Source organism: Aptenodytes patagonicus, chromosome 10 (genome assembly GCF_965638725.1).
Source record: "Aptenodytes patagonicus chromosome 10, bAptPat1.pri.cur, whole genome shotgun sequence".
Lineage (NCBI taxonomy): Eukaryota > Metazoa > Chordata > Aves > Sphenisciformes > Spheniscidae > Aptenodytes > Aptenodytes patagonicus.
Window position 1 is genome coordinate 16,041,265 of NC_134958.1, and position 14,629 is coordinate 16,055,893.

A 14,629-nucleotide genomic window follows, 5' to 3' on the forward strand; every position below is an offset into this window, starting at 1 on the left:
AATACGACTTTGGAACTTTACCTCTGTGTGTGTGTATGTATGTATTTTAAAATACCATTTTTGTGTAACTTTTTAACCTGTTGATTTAACCTGAACCCTGAAGACAACCGCTGTTTAATCTGGGGTTGTCTGTCTTTACAAATATTTTTGTAAGTATTCATGTTCCTCAGAATATGAGAATCAAATGCAGCAGTTCTTCAGATCTGTTTCAGAAAAGGAACAGTCTGAGGAAAGTTCAGTGACATTGTTTGCTGCTTGGAAGGGTGTTTGAACTTTAATAGAAAAGAGTTGGGTTTTATAATAATAATTATTATATTAATTAATAATTTTATTATATTTATATTTATTAATTATTTTATTTTTATTATTGTTATTAAGTTTTAGCCCCCTTTGAATCGGTTTTAGTGACAAACTACTATAACAGTAACCTGCTATGGTTTTGAGTAACACGGGGGCTGTTAGAGCATGACTTTGGGTGCTGGACAGAGTGTGATACTGATGTGGGCAGAAAGGTTATGGTATGAAGCAGTCATTGAGGGAGAATCCTAAATGAGATTGTCTGATTTCTATTAGATACTCGAATACGTGATTAAGTTAGTTTCTTGTGCGAACTATATAGAGTTTGGTAGGTTCCAGGTATTATTAAATTAAACAAAATGAAGCTGAGTGTGGTTTCAGAGTAGTACTGCTATTTATTTTTTTCTTTGAAAGAGACACTCAAGAGGTGTAAACCTGTTCAAACTGGTACAGCGTCATATTCCTCTCTCTGTCATGGCTGAACCTGGGGGACTGTAACCCAGGACATGGCAGGTGGTCGTTACAAATTTATGGGAATGTTTTTCCAGAAATGCCAGGAAAAGGAAGTCACTTTTGTCTCAAGTCTTGTTTCCAATGGCTTGAGAAAGTATGCCTGAAATAATTATTTTTTTTTTTTTTAATGGACTAGTTAAATGTTACAAAACTGCTGCCTGAGAATTTAAAGCAAACTTGAATTATGGCCATTTTATCCCCGCGAAGGAGTTGCCTGACCAGGATTTTAACAAACTCCCTTTAAATTTGCTACTAAAGTTCATTGAAACCAACCAGTGTTCCCTTCCAGGTGACACTTTAAGTGCAGTGTAAGTATCTCTTCCAGAAGTCCTTTTATTTTCTTTTTGAACATGCCCTATCGGGAATGATCAGAGTAAAGATATCCAGCAGATATTCTCACCTTATCTCACCTTTATCTTGTCATATCGTATAATAAAATTGTGATTAAATGTTCTGAATGAAAGTAGAAAAATAGGAATTTTGTATTTTGATTGAAGACTCCATCAGTCAACTGTAGAACTGGTAATCTTGCCAGATACTCGTCTTCAGAACATCAGTTAACTTCTACTTTGCATGCATACTGTTCAGATTAATTTTATTAGCAGCTGACTAAACTGGTTCAGATTCTTGATTTAGGTAGTGAAATTGCTGGGTACTTTCGTGGTGTTACAATATTTATTGGTAGAAGGAAGCAGGTATCGTACTTCCAACCTTACTATTACATGCAAATTTGAGTTGTATTGCCTTTATTACTTAAGTAATTAGGTCATTGGATTTGCTGTTTATTTACAACCTTGGTATAGTCGAAAAGCTATAGAAATTTACATCATGTTAGTACTTTTAGAGTATAAATCATACTTTAACATGCCATAAATTCCTTTTTGATAGTTTTGTCTTTACTCTGAAGTGCAGAAAGGGAAAGCATTTCTCTTGCTGATCAGTCCCGTTTTCCTGCTTATATATCTAAAAATCTTACTTTGTTTCTTAGCAAGTGTATAAGGGCATCAGTGTACCCTTCAGTGTTAGTGTTCTTAGGAATAACTGCTTTCCTTATGGAAAGAATTGAAAGTAATTATTTAGCAAAGCTTTATTTTAGAGAAGAACATCGGTATGTTACATATTTAAGCACATTCTTGTATTGATGTGAAAGACAAATTTCATTGGCACAGAGCAAAAACTGCATGAAATTGGAAAATAAGAAATCCATCATGGAAAGTAAAAACTGTATAGCGCAGCTATTTATTCTTTTTCATCTGTAATGTAGATACTTGATGAAACGCTGTTTTTTTTGTGTACAGATCCTCTACAGACAAAGAAAGTAAGAAAGGTGCCCCCTGGTTTGCCTTCTTCTGTAAGTACTACATTTTTTTACTTATAGTAAACAAATTGGGCTCAAATTGTGCTCTCTTTACCTGACATACATACAAATTACTTAACTTTAGCATTAGGAAGGCTATCTGCTGGACATGAACAGCTAGGCTAGGTAATTGGGAGTGGTTCTGGAGGACTAAATATACATTTGATGTGGAATTTTTAGATTTCATAGCAGTGATTTGTAGCTTGCTCATATGCTCCTACCCACTTGTCCCTGTCATTTGAATTCCTCTCTTGGGAAGAGAGCTGGGCCAGGAGCTGTCAAAGAAGATCTCCTGTACAGGTCTTTTGATGTTTAATTAGTCATTATGTTGCTGAACAGGAGGACAGACAGAGATTAATAGCTGAGAATCTTAGAAATTTACATTTGTAATAATCCCAGTGGAGCTGAAGACATTAAGATTCGGAGGACATGTACAGCTCAGCTTGCCTCAGTAGGACTGAGGTTATTAATATGCATAAATCACCGAGTCAGATGTTCATTGTGAAGCCCTGGTGGATTTTAAAGCCTTCATTAAGCCTTTCCTAACTTCAGCCTAGCATCAGGAAAGCTTTCAAGCAACTAGTTTGTTGATCCCTCTTTGCTTGAAAATTTATCCTTCGAGAATAAAGGGCTTTGATGAAAAAGGTTGGAAGGGTTTTGGTGGAAAAATCATTAATGGCTGTGATAATCTAATGCTATAGGGGTGTTTTGTGGTATTAAATATGCTTTATTCTTAAAAGGAAGAAAATTGTTTATAAATGAATCTGCATTTAAAAATCCACGTGAAGTGAAAAATCCCCAGTGAAGTGAAGGACAGAATTATTTTTTCCCCTGCTCAGAACAAACAGGAGGGGAGGGGGAAGCTCCACTGCCTTGTGGGGTACATCTCTTTGTTGTGTAAATGGATGTTGGGCTTTTATTTGGCAGTACTTAACACATGGGCGCAGGTGCACTTGGATGAGTCATAACTCAGAGCCGGATAGGCTGAATAGAACATACTGCACAGGCAACAGTAATATAGTGGGAGCAAAATGGGTCTGATCTTTTTATTTTGTATTGAGTCTGAAGTACGGATGGTGTCTTCTAGTCCTCGCATCTCCCCTGTTCTCTCCTCCCTCTCTTTCCCTTCTCCCTCCCCCTGCTCATGGTGACATATACGGAAACCAGGATCTGAAATCCTATTTTAACCGCACATCCAGATGGAGCTGAGATAGTACAGATAGCCTGGGGCAGCTGTGCTCTGAACCTGCAGCCTACCTGGAAGCCAGGATTGCAGCTGCAGGCACTCTTGAAAGCTTTTGCTTGCATAAGCACTTGGGCCCCACTAGAGGCTGAATAGCTGCTTGATAAACAAAATGAACACAATCCCTCAAATCATTATTCCCGAGGCCAGGAATATTCTTCTTCTTCTCCCCCCCGCCTTTTTTTTCCCTTCAGCAGCAGCTAAAAATAGTTTGGCAATTTACATTTTAACAGTTGCGTGTTATGTAGGGTGGCTTTACAGTCTAGCAGATGATTTCTGCTAGATTAACAAAAATATATTTAAAATGCCAGAGAAGCTAAAACACATAGCAGTGCAATTTTCATGTAATTTATTACTGTAATTCTAGGTGAGTAATAAAGCTTACATTACATGTTTAATATTTAGTAGCGTCAGCCAGGTAAAGAGATCATTTTAGCAAATGAAAAATTTCTCTTGTTTCTCTTACCAGGCTTTAATTTTAAGAAGCAGTATTTTTCAAATGGTTTTCATTTAATTCTTCTTCTGTGAGAAGAGTGGAGACAACAAAATGCTGATAAATTTTATTTGTATTAACATTGTACCAATCTGCGCAATAAAGTGCAGTTACTGTGAATAATCAATGATTGCGATGCTGCAATTTTTAAGTACTGTTTTTCTGTATTGTAATGCTTTCAGTGCTGAATAGAGCCTTGAAGTAAAATGACTTATTACGAAAAAAATAGTGATATGAGATATTATGTGTTTGGAAGATGACACAAACCTAGATTTCACTGAGCATCATAGGAAATTTAAATTGAGTAGATAATTATGTACGGGTTGTCCTTATTTTAAATATACCTTGGTAAGAAGTCAGAATGTATTGTGGGAAAGGTAAAAATTGATTTAGCTAATAGGTAGTGCAGAGAAGTTTAATTACAATATGGAAAGTCACAAGAAAGATTATACTTAATATTATACAAATCTGTATTTCTTAATTTTTCAGTTTCTAAAAGATTGTTTTCTGCAGTGTTTTTGTGTTAGTATACGGCTACCACGTCAACGGATACTCAACAGTAATTTACTTTCCTAGATAACTGTAATTTAAGAACAATCTTTCAAGAAATAATGATTTAAAAAAAAAAATCTTCCTCTAGTTTGTTTCTTTTTCTCTTGGATTTGTATGGTATTTTCTGAAATGACTTGCTTTGAGGTTTGTCTTTCTTCATGTGTTCTTATCAGGGCCTAAAGTAAAAACAGTTAGAGAAAAGTGCTAATGAATTGTTTAGTTACTTTCTGGAATGCAACTCAATCTGAACTTGTCCTTTTATTGTAAAAATTAAATGCACCAGGCAAATGCATTTTTAAGTTTTCCTGTCATAAGTTGTTAAGTGGTGAGTCATTGCCCAAAACATTTTGAATGTTGACATGCAAGCATTTATGTTAAACTACAGCGACTAAATTTAAAGCCTTGTGGGGAGGATAGAAACTAAAAAATCAGTGGTTTATTTTTTCTCACTGTTAGCTCAAGCCAGACTTGAGTGAACAGAAAGATTATGATGTGCCATTTACACTATAGCGAGGGGGGAAAAAATACTGTTCAGTGAGTTACATTATCCTCAGAGATTCAAAACTGTTGTATTTCTGAGAATTTTTCTGATTGTAGGAGTTACCTTAACTAAGCCAAGAAACTAATAACATCATGTGACTTGAAACCAGTTGTAACTAATCGGCGGGGCTGAGTTAGGAAGAGCAGAGCATCAGGGTTTTCAAAGAGCTGTTCAGTCTGCAGAGGGAGAAGAAAGAAAAGTAAGGCTCACTTGGAAATGCACAGGGAGATTGCCATCTAATTATGGAAGGGCTGTGAGCAGAAACATACTATTTACGTGTGTAGTCAGAAAATTTTTCAGACTAATATTTATGATTAGTATCATAATCAGTAGCTATCATGAGGTCATAATTCTAAGAAAAATAGTGTGAATATCTATCATCATTCTTTTGCCATTTAATTAGTCTCATATCAGAGAAATAACCTGAAATACATCACGTCTGTTGATTTGTTACAGAAAATCAGCTGTGACACACAGGCACAAATATCTTACTGTTTTCTGCGTAGTGCCATTTCTAATAACTATTTTGAGTATTTTAGACTTTCCACAGTACCTGAGACTATCAGTTAATATTAAACTTTAGATTGCCACTTATTTAATGAGAGATTGTCAAATGAATATTTTCTAATACCAGATATCTCTTTCTAAATTCAACCTCATTTTGTTTTTCAATACATTTAAGACAATTTATAGCTTGATTATAGGGGTTCCTCATATCACCCTCTATAGTATGCATATAGTCCATGGGTGCTAATTTATTGCAAGAATTCTTTATGAAGCAAAGCTAGAGAAAACTTGGTTTGCATGCATAGAACTACCTCCCAAACATTTAAGGCACTTTTCTTTTTGGTATCATGCTAGTCTTTTAAGACCGAGCTTGAGAAATATATTTCAAGAGATGTCTCATGAGGATACCAATGGTACCAGATGAAAAATAATAGATCTTACTTCCTTCTGTGCTCCCTCCTTCCTCCCCTCCTTCCAAAGGGTAAAAGGAGATTATTTGAAATGGTGGAGTGGAAAGGATCCAGTCCTCTGAATGTTTATCTGAAACCCAGTTTTTGAGACTTTAATGTTTAGATTGTATTAAAAATAATGTAACATTTACCATGCTGAGTGGACTTTCTTTAGAGAATTATCCTCAATATTAGCAGTTCAATGTGTATTGAAGTAGCCTGGTATAAAGCCACATCCTTGGAATACTTTAATGAAGTCTGCGGCTCTGAATAAAAACTGGAGCATCCTGCGTAGATACTTTGTGTGATGTTTAACCGACTGTGATGTTGTGTTTAACTGACTTTCTAGTGGGACTTTTTTTTTTTGTAAGATTTGTTCCCACTGGCCAGAAATGGTGTCAAAATGTAAAAAGCAGCATTTAGTTTGTTCAGAGCTGTTCTGAATTGCCTTGCGCAGTCAAGTGATACATTCAACTGTCACTTGTCTTTAGTATCTAACACTCTCAAAGACAGCAGTAACTCGCCTGACCCTTGCCTCTGATGCTGTGCTGTGTATTAGAAGGCAATTTTAAATAACAAAACTGAGCAAATAAGTCCTTATGGATAATGCAACACAGAACTGGTGATTTCTTCCTCATGACTCAATCTTCCATCTTCCCTTCTGCTTTATGCTCGTCCTTTGGTCACCTGATTCAAGGGATAAAGTTTTTAGGGACTTGCTCCATACTCCTTTTTAAGCACCATGTTCATCTGTGAGCTTGAACAAAAAGCAAATATATAAAACATCCAACCCCTAAATTATGTTACAAACCAAATAAGAGTGTTTCTTTGAGATTTTATGTTTATTAAGAAAAAGACCTGGTTTTCTGGTTAGATTATTGTAGTTTTTTTCAACATGGCCTTTATTTGAAATCTATCTGAAAACAGCAGTAACCTCAGATTATAGCATCCCACCCGCTCTTTGCTATATGAGAACATTTAGCTGTCATTAAACAACTAAGCAGTCCATTGCAAAGTCCTGCTGTGAGAGTTCAGATTGAGTTCTCACTGAATCAGGGTGAAGGTACTTAAGTAACCCTCTCTTAATAGCTTTTTTTTTTAATTGCAATCAGATCATTTTTCCAAACTAACTATCCTGTCATCTGACTGTGGTGAACTATTGTGAGGTTGCTTGATTGAGAGATCTTCTCTGTGAAAATCCTGCGTATACATATATGAGGGGTATACAATGATGTCAAATTATTTCTGTGTTTGATTTTACTGGTGATACTTTATTTTTGAAGTTTTCATAACATATCAAATTGAGCATATTAGATGCTTTTAAATTAGAGTGTAGATCTGCATAAAAGAACCTTAAATCTGTGCCTAGTTCTAAAACTGTTATCTGAAAAAATAACATGACTGAGTTGCAGCTTGTGTAATTTAGGGAGAAGTTATATGGAATTGCTGCAACTTCTGCTTTACCTCAAAGATTAATGTGTCTGTTACCATAAATTAGTGTGATGTTTTATAACAATAGATAAGGATAAAAGCTTTTTTGAAGACTATTTCTTAATATCTTTTGCTTGATAATACTTGTGGTTTTGGTGGGAAGGCTTTTATAATCCCTGAAGTCAGCTGGGAAAGTAGTGAGCAATGTTGTGTTGCTTGACTTTTACGTGCTGTTGAACCGACGTTTCCTTTCGGTTGCTTGCTCAGCCCAAATGTTGGGCAGGTTGCTTTGCTTGTGACTGTGCCGTTTGTCAGAAATGGCCAATACAAAAACGATTGCTTTTTCAAAATAATGGTACTGAAATTAAAGCACTGCATAATCTTTAAATGAAATTTCAGATGATGATGTGTATTTACACGCTGAAGCGAAGAAATTGAATTAAATTACCTCTTGTTTTAGTGTCACAGAGCTTCTTGTGATGTCAAGACTTACAAAGAAAGCAAGTTGTACAGTCTTGGAGATTTAGTTATGGGATTTCATACCATTTGCACTGCTAGCTAGGATTAGTTGTTCGCGTTTTTTCTTTCTGTAGGGAAGTAGTAGGCGGATTCCTAACTGTGGGTGACAGAAGGGTTGCTTGTTTGGATTTGATAGCTCACTTGGCTTCATTTGCAAAACAGTTTTTCCAAGCAGCAAGTTGGAGTACAGAAGAAGGGGAGGTGATGCAAGGGAAATACATGCTGAGGCACAATTAGCTCTCTGCACTTTGACGTGCTATCTTCTAAAGCTTTTCTGATGCTGAATTATTTAATAAATTCAAAAAGTGTGTGTGCATTGATATATTAGGCTGGGCTCAGGTTTTGACTATGGAGCCACCTACAGGGAGATCACACAAGTGCAGGTGTAGCTGCATGGTTTTGGTGAGGGGAGAAAGTGAAAAATGCACTGTACTTCAGTAATGAAATAAAAGTTAAATGATACTAAGGTTGGACCAGCAGAGGGACCCCTTAATCACTTTTTAATTTTTCAAATAAATTTTCTTGGCCATATTGAGTTGACGTGAAAAGATTTGTAATTCAGGTAGTCTTCTGCAAGTTTCAGTAACACAGCCTTGCTAATTCATTTAGGGTTTTAAAATTCTTTTGAGGTCTGTACACATTTTTAGATTGGGTAGGTTTTTAGCACATTTTGGGATGATGATTATCTGGCTTCTGATAGGATAATTTATTGCCTCGGGATAATAAACATGTTTACTTTTTAATGCATATATGGGTAGTTAAGACCTTCATATAGAGGCTTTCAAACCTTAAGTGCTTAATATTTTCAGCAAAATAAAAACTTTCTGAATTTGAGCAATATCCTATCAAAGTTGTATTTGATAGATTTTGAAACAAGTTTTAAAACCTCAAATATATTGCTTTGTGTTTGATTCTAAAGAATGTGATATACAGCACTTTTTTCCTCACTCTTTCCATTCTAGTAAAATATCTGTGTAAAAATGTAAACATCTGAAATTCAATATTATTTGGAAAACTACTGAAAGAGAAATTTCCTAGCTGTAGTTTCCAATTAAAAAAAAAATTCTTTATTTTTTTACCCATATCTGTCATAGGTAACTGGAGTTTTTTGCAAACGAAAAAAGCCCCAACCAACAACAAAAACCCCAACAACCACCCCCAACCCCCCCAAACCTTGTAATATTGCTCGGTAAAAGTAATGGATAGCAATTAATATCAATTTCATTAGTATTTCTTGTCTGTTCTCTATCCCTTCAAACTGTCCCCTCTTCCCTGATTATAGTAACATGAATGTTAAACGTGAAGTTAAAGACAAACCTTTTGATCAGGAAAACCACCAAACTATTTTAGCTCTTGCACAGATGAGTAAACTAATTTGCTTAAAACAGCTTCCTTTGAATATTGTGGGGGTTTTGCCTATCAAATTTGGTCCACTGAGTTATTTTAAATTGACTTCCATACAGTTACTCTGCTCTGCCTCTGCTGAACAGCATACTTAGTGGTTGGTTAACAACAGAAGGCTATACTTCCAGGATTTTAAAATAAATTAACATTTACTTAACTGATGAATTAAATAGAGGACGTGTTTTACCCTTAAAACAGCCAGGTTTATTTCTTAAGGCTTGAAACCTTGTCTATTCTAACAGCTACATTATGCATGATGTTCAATGCATCCTTTATCGATGATCCTAATTCTGACCTTGCTATAGTTAATCATCATAAATGTTTGGTTTTAAAATAAATTATATTGGGAGTTCCAAGATGCCTAGAATTTTTTTTTCTGAATTGTTGCAACAGAAGCGGCTCACAGTTACTATGTATATTTTAATTAGCAACAGGTTGTTCAGTATCGGACTAATTTTCTATGAATTTGTCTTTTATCTTCTGTTCCCCATTGCTTGTCTTTATTTCAATGGGGCATCAGTTGGGGACTGTCTCCTGTTCAGGTTCCAGTTTTCTTAGAACTGGTAAGAACTTAATCACTTGTGAAACTTCTGTTCCTCTGTCGAATGTGGTTGAAATTGATAATGAGTTCCAACCTTGGACAGGGTGGGGAGGAAAGGAGAGACTTCTAGGGCAGTTGCCTTTGCCTTGTTTCCAAAGATAGCAGGTTAACTTAGCCCCTAAGAAATTAAATGGAAATTAGTCAGAACAATAGAATTGGTATCCCCATCAAAAGCAGGTTTGGGCTCTTACCACATTACCATTTTTTCAGCAGGATTGAAGCCAAGTCTCCACGAGGAAACTCGTGATACTTGGGTTTACGCATCACAGTTGCTTTTGTTGGTAAAAGGAACTTTAATTTCTAGTTGCACATAATTAATTGTAAAAGTTTTTGCTACTTGTTGTGTTTGAATAGACCCATTTAAAATAATAAAACTGTGATAAAAAGCAATAACCTTTTTAAAGTATTTTGATATTTCAGTCTTGTTGCGGAATACATTTGACCAGAGGATGGCTCTCATCCATTGAGACAGTTACATAATTATCTTTCATATGCTATGATTCTCAGTGATCTGGAGAAATTATGCTTATTTTTTATAAATTCAAATGATGGGTTACATATGCTTATTGTGTATTTGCTTTGTGGCTCTGACAAGTTGGACAAAAATGTATTTCACATAAAAGTTTGTTTTCAGGGAGAACAGGTAGTTCACTCACAAAATCCCTTAGTGTTAAAACAATCTTTGAAAATATTCTCCTACAGGTAGCTTGGTTTATTATTAGGTCAGTATTTCGCTCTGCATCAGCTTTCATAATCTCTTTACATACTTTAGAAACAGGCAGTTTATTGTTTTTGACACACGGTACAGGGTCATGCGTGGAAACAATTCGGGCTACAAAGTGCATGTCAGTTCAGTGCTCCTCTGCTGACGGCATGTCTGTCTGAAATCAAGTTTAAAAAATTGGCCCTGTCTCCAGCTGACTTGTTTTGTCAGGCTGAGTCATAAGATTAACCCTTGACTTGTCACCAAGGAAAAATTGAGTAAACAACTGTACCCAGTACAGTATCGCTGATCCAGCTATGATTCATTTCACTGTAACATGATTCTCTTAAGAAAACAAATTTTGGAGCAGCTGTTGCTTGGCTTAAATGGGGATTATAAAAATTGCAACCACAAAACAAAAACTTACTTTGGACTTCAGGAGCTTTTGGAATAGTTATCTGGCAGTAGTTCCTGCAAATACGGAGTTGCTGGTAACAACATCGCAATTTCTTGTGCAGTCTTTCAACTTCTTCCATTTTAGAATTATTTTTCATCTATTCTGGTGCAAGTAAACTTCTGTGGGTTAAAGTTTGATATGCTTGATGGAATTATGGTTTGATCTTATAAGGTGAATCAATGTAGCAAATGTCCTGTGAGAAACAATGTTTTTGTACAGTAAACGTAGAGCAGATACAGTGATAAATTTCAAGTATTGTACACTAAGATTTTATTCCCACCAACGTAACTGAGGGTAGAACAACTAATTCCCTTTTCAGTAAAATGAAATTGTTATCCTTTTGATTTGTGGGGAAGTAACTGGGGAGAAAGTTCATTTATTGACTCATTATGGAGGTGTACCAGTCTTTAAACTAGTTTGTCTACAAACAGACAGCATTTGCAGGGGCATTACTCAGTTTTATTGATCATATTGTTGCTTTTGTCTTACCCATGTGATGGTGAACAACGTCAATGATTTCCTTGTACTGATAAATGTTAATTGTGTTAGTAAATATTACCAGTTAATATCACCTGTATATTTTTCGTTACAATTGCTCTGTACAAATATAGGGCAGTTGTAATGCGGAGAAGTCCCCCTCCCAATGCTACATAGTAAAGTTAGTTTTTTCTGGTGTATATTTTAACATTTTTCCAATTGCTTGTAATACGGGTGAATAATGCTTATTATTTGAGAGGGGGCTTGATCATGCTCTTCCTCTGAGATACAGCTACTTTGAAAATTGAGCATGTGTGTGTGGAGGTGCAGTAGCAATTACAGCTCTGTTGATGATAGTCTTTACTTCAAGGAACCGACTCCAGTTACCCTGGAAGTATTTTTAATGATTTAAAAGTTTGTGTGCTTGAATTATTCCAGAAAAAAAGGGTTCTCTTACTTCTTCGACTCTTGCAAGCTGAAAGCGCCTTTTCCAGCATTTCGGGTTTTTTTTAAGTTGTACATTAGTCTGAATTAGTGATTTTAATCTAGTGCACTATGAGAAGTAGCACATGCAAAGATCTGAAGATCTTTTAGCATATCTCATCTGTAGAGTCCTGAACATCAGTGAGAAGCTTTAAGGAATGGCATTGTTAGCTGCAAATCAAAGCTTCTTACGGACTCTCTGGGGACTGAAATGGGTCTTTGTGGTCCCCAGGGGAAGAAGGAAGCCGCAAGTCACTCTGCGGGCCTGGCGATTTAATAGTCTGAAGTGTAGTGATGTTCTTTTTTGCAGCTGCTGCTGCTACGCCTTTTGTATTGGAGAAGAGTTCAGTTCAGATATCATTAGCTTTACTGCATAGTTAAATAGTTCTGGATGTGTAGTTTGACTTGCAGTAAAAATGCAAGTGTTCTTCAGCTGATGTAAACTTCAGGATGTATTTGCCAACATACTCCGAGCACAGTAGTCTCCTAATTGATTGGAAGAGTTCACTGACAAAGCATTTGAAGCTGGAGGTGTGAATATTTTTTGTCAGTATGTGTATATTCTGTGTATTTACAGACACTACAGTAGTTAGGTCCTGAGATAATGGACATTATACAGAAGACCCACTAAGATTTTTATCTGACCATAGTATTCTACTGTAGTCAATTTGTCACCCTTGCGGATCTTTTTAGTTCAGAAGATTTCCCTGGCACACAAGATGCTTGGGAGAATGAACCAAATTTCTGCAACTTGCTTGCTTTCCCTGTAAATTGCTGAATTGAACTTTGCCCATTTTTTTCCTTATCCTGAAGTATTTTCCTGCTTTTGTCAGGAGGGAGGCAGGGAGGATTCACAGCATTGGCAGTTGACACAGTTAGAGGTGGAGAAATGTGGTTTTGCTTTAACCTTTTTTTTCCTGGATTGAAATCCGTATCTGACTTATCAGGAGCTCAGTTAATAACCAACTGCATTCACATGTAGAAAATAAAAAAATTGTACACCTTGTTAAGAGTAAATGTTAGTTAATGCCACTGTCCAGTGAAGAAAGCAAAAAGACTTACCAGGCATAGATAATGTGCAGATATTGAGGGATTTTTGTGCTGGAAGTTGCAGTCTGTTTGCTGTATTGTATAACTCACATTTTTGTGATGTGCCAAAGTTGTTGGGGTCCGTCCCCTCCTTTTCTTTTCTTCCCTTTCTTATATGGGCACAGAATTGTATATGTATTATACAATATAAAGGGAGTCTGCGGTCATGTTTCCAAAGGACCATCATACTTTGTATACCGTATCTTCAAGATGGATTTTGGGTGATTTCATAAAATGAAAATATTTACATGATTTTTTTCTTTTTTTAAAGCCAAGCATCTTATGTCTGTGTTGTCTTTGTGTTACGGCCATGTCATCACATAGGCTTCCCCGTTTAGAAGGCAGCCTGCGGCCTGGCTAATGCGCTGGGGCGGCTTGGGGCCCAGGAAGCATTGGCTGCGTGCGGGGTTTCGCTGCCTGGGTGCTCCTGCTTTCCCATGGGACTCACTCCCAGCAGCTCCCCATGGCCTTGGGAGGCATTTGCCGAAGTTGGAAGCAACCTTAGGCAGAGCCAGATGGCCGTGTGGCTGGAGCTGCATCAAGCAGCGTCTCCGCTGCCACAAGTGCTCTAATTTAATTAAAACAAAAAGTAGAAGATGAACTCGCGCAGGACGTATCCATTTGCTGTTCCCTTGTAGCTCGCGATTTGTTCGGAAGCGCGTGCTGACCTCTCGGTGTGTGCAGACCCGTGCGTGCGGACTAGCGTGCCTGCCCCCTCCCTTTGCCGCTTGGCAAAGTCCGGGGCGCGGGCCGCGGCGGGCAGAGGCGGAGGAGCGGGGGCCCCGCGCCCGGCCCTACCCCCGCGCCCGGCCGGAGATGGTTCAGTCCTGCTTTGCATAAGTCGCCTTTGAGGCGCTCCATGTGCGCGGGCGGCGCGGAGAAGCGCGCGGGCGGGCGGGCGGCCGGGCGGGTGGATGTCGTGGAGGGAGGCGGTGCACTTCAGCCCGGCCCGCCGCCAGCCTCGCCATGTACTGCGCGTACCCCGTCCCCGGGGTGGGCAGCAACTCCCTCATGTACTACTACAACGGGAAGACGGTAAGGGCGGCCGCCTTTGTTCGGGAGCTGCTGAGCGCCGGGGAGCCGCGCTGGGCTGGCGGCCGGTCGTCGGGCAAATACAAGTTCGGAGCGCGGGGGTCCCCCCCGCGAGCCCGGCGCCGCGCCAGGCGCGGCTCCTCTGAGGGCGGGGGTGCTTTCCAGAGGGCCACCTGTTCCCGTGCCGGCGGTGCCGGAGCAAACGGGGGGGGGGGGGGGGGCGAGCGGTCTTCAGAAGAAACTCTGCTGGGGTTCGCGGGCTGCTTTGTGTAACGGGGGCGAGATGAAGGTCTGCTCAGTCGCGTACGGAAACACCAGGTCCGGCGCCGCGGGAGTGCGGAGGGCAGCAGCCCGCAGCCAGGCGGCGCTCCCGGCCGGGGCCGGGGCCGCGCCGCCCGCCCTGCCCGCCCCGGACCCCGGTCCCGCTGGCGCCGGTTGCGCGCTGAGGCGCTGGCAGTGCGGCGCTCGCTGCGGAGTGCGG

The 14,629-nt window shown here is 38.7% G+C and overlaps 1 protein-coding gene across 9 annotated transcripts in view; it reads left to right on the forward strand.

Moving 5' to 3' along the window:
- TCF12 (transcription factor 12) overlaps positions 1-14,629 on the forward strand; it is a 177,246-nt gene that overhangs the window by 120,633 nt on the left and 41,984 nt on the right. For 7 of the 9 annotated variants that reach the window (XM_076348256.1, XM_076348260.1, XM_076348261.1 and 4 more), the window contains one exon: positions 2,109-2,161. In XM_076348256.1, coding sequence (XP_076204371.1) covers positions 2,109-2,161 — 53 coding nt within the window. Of the gene's footprint in view, positions 1-2,108; positions 2,162-14,010; positions 14,152-14,629 lie in introns of those variants that run through there. The other 2 variants (XM_076348264.1, XM_076348265.1) reach the window with 1 other exon arrangement.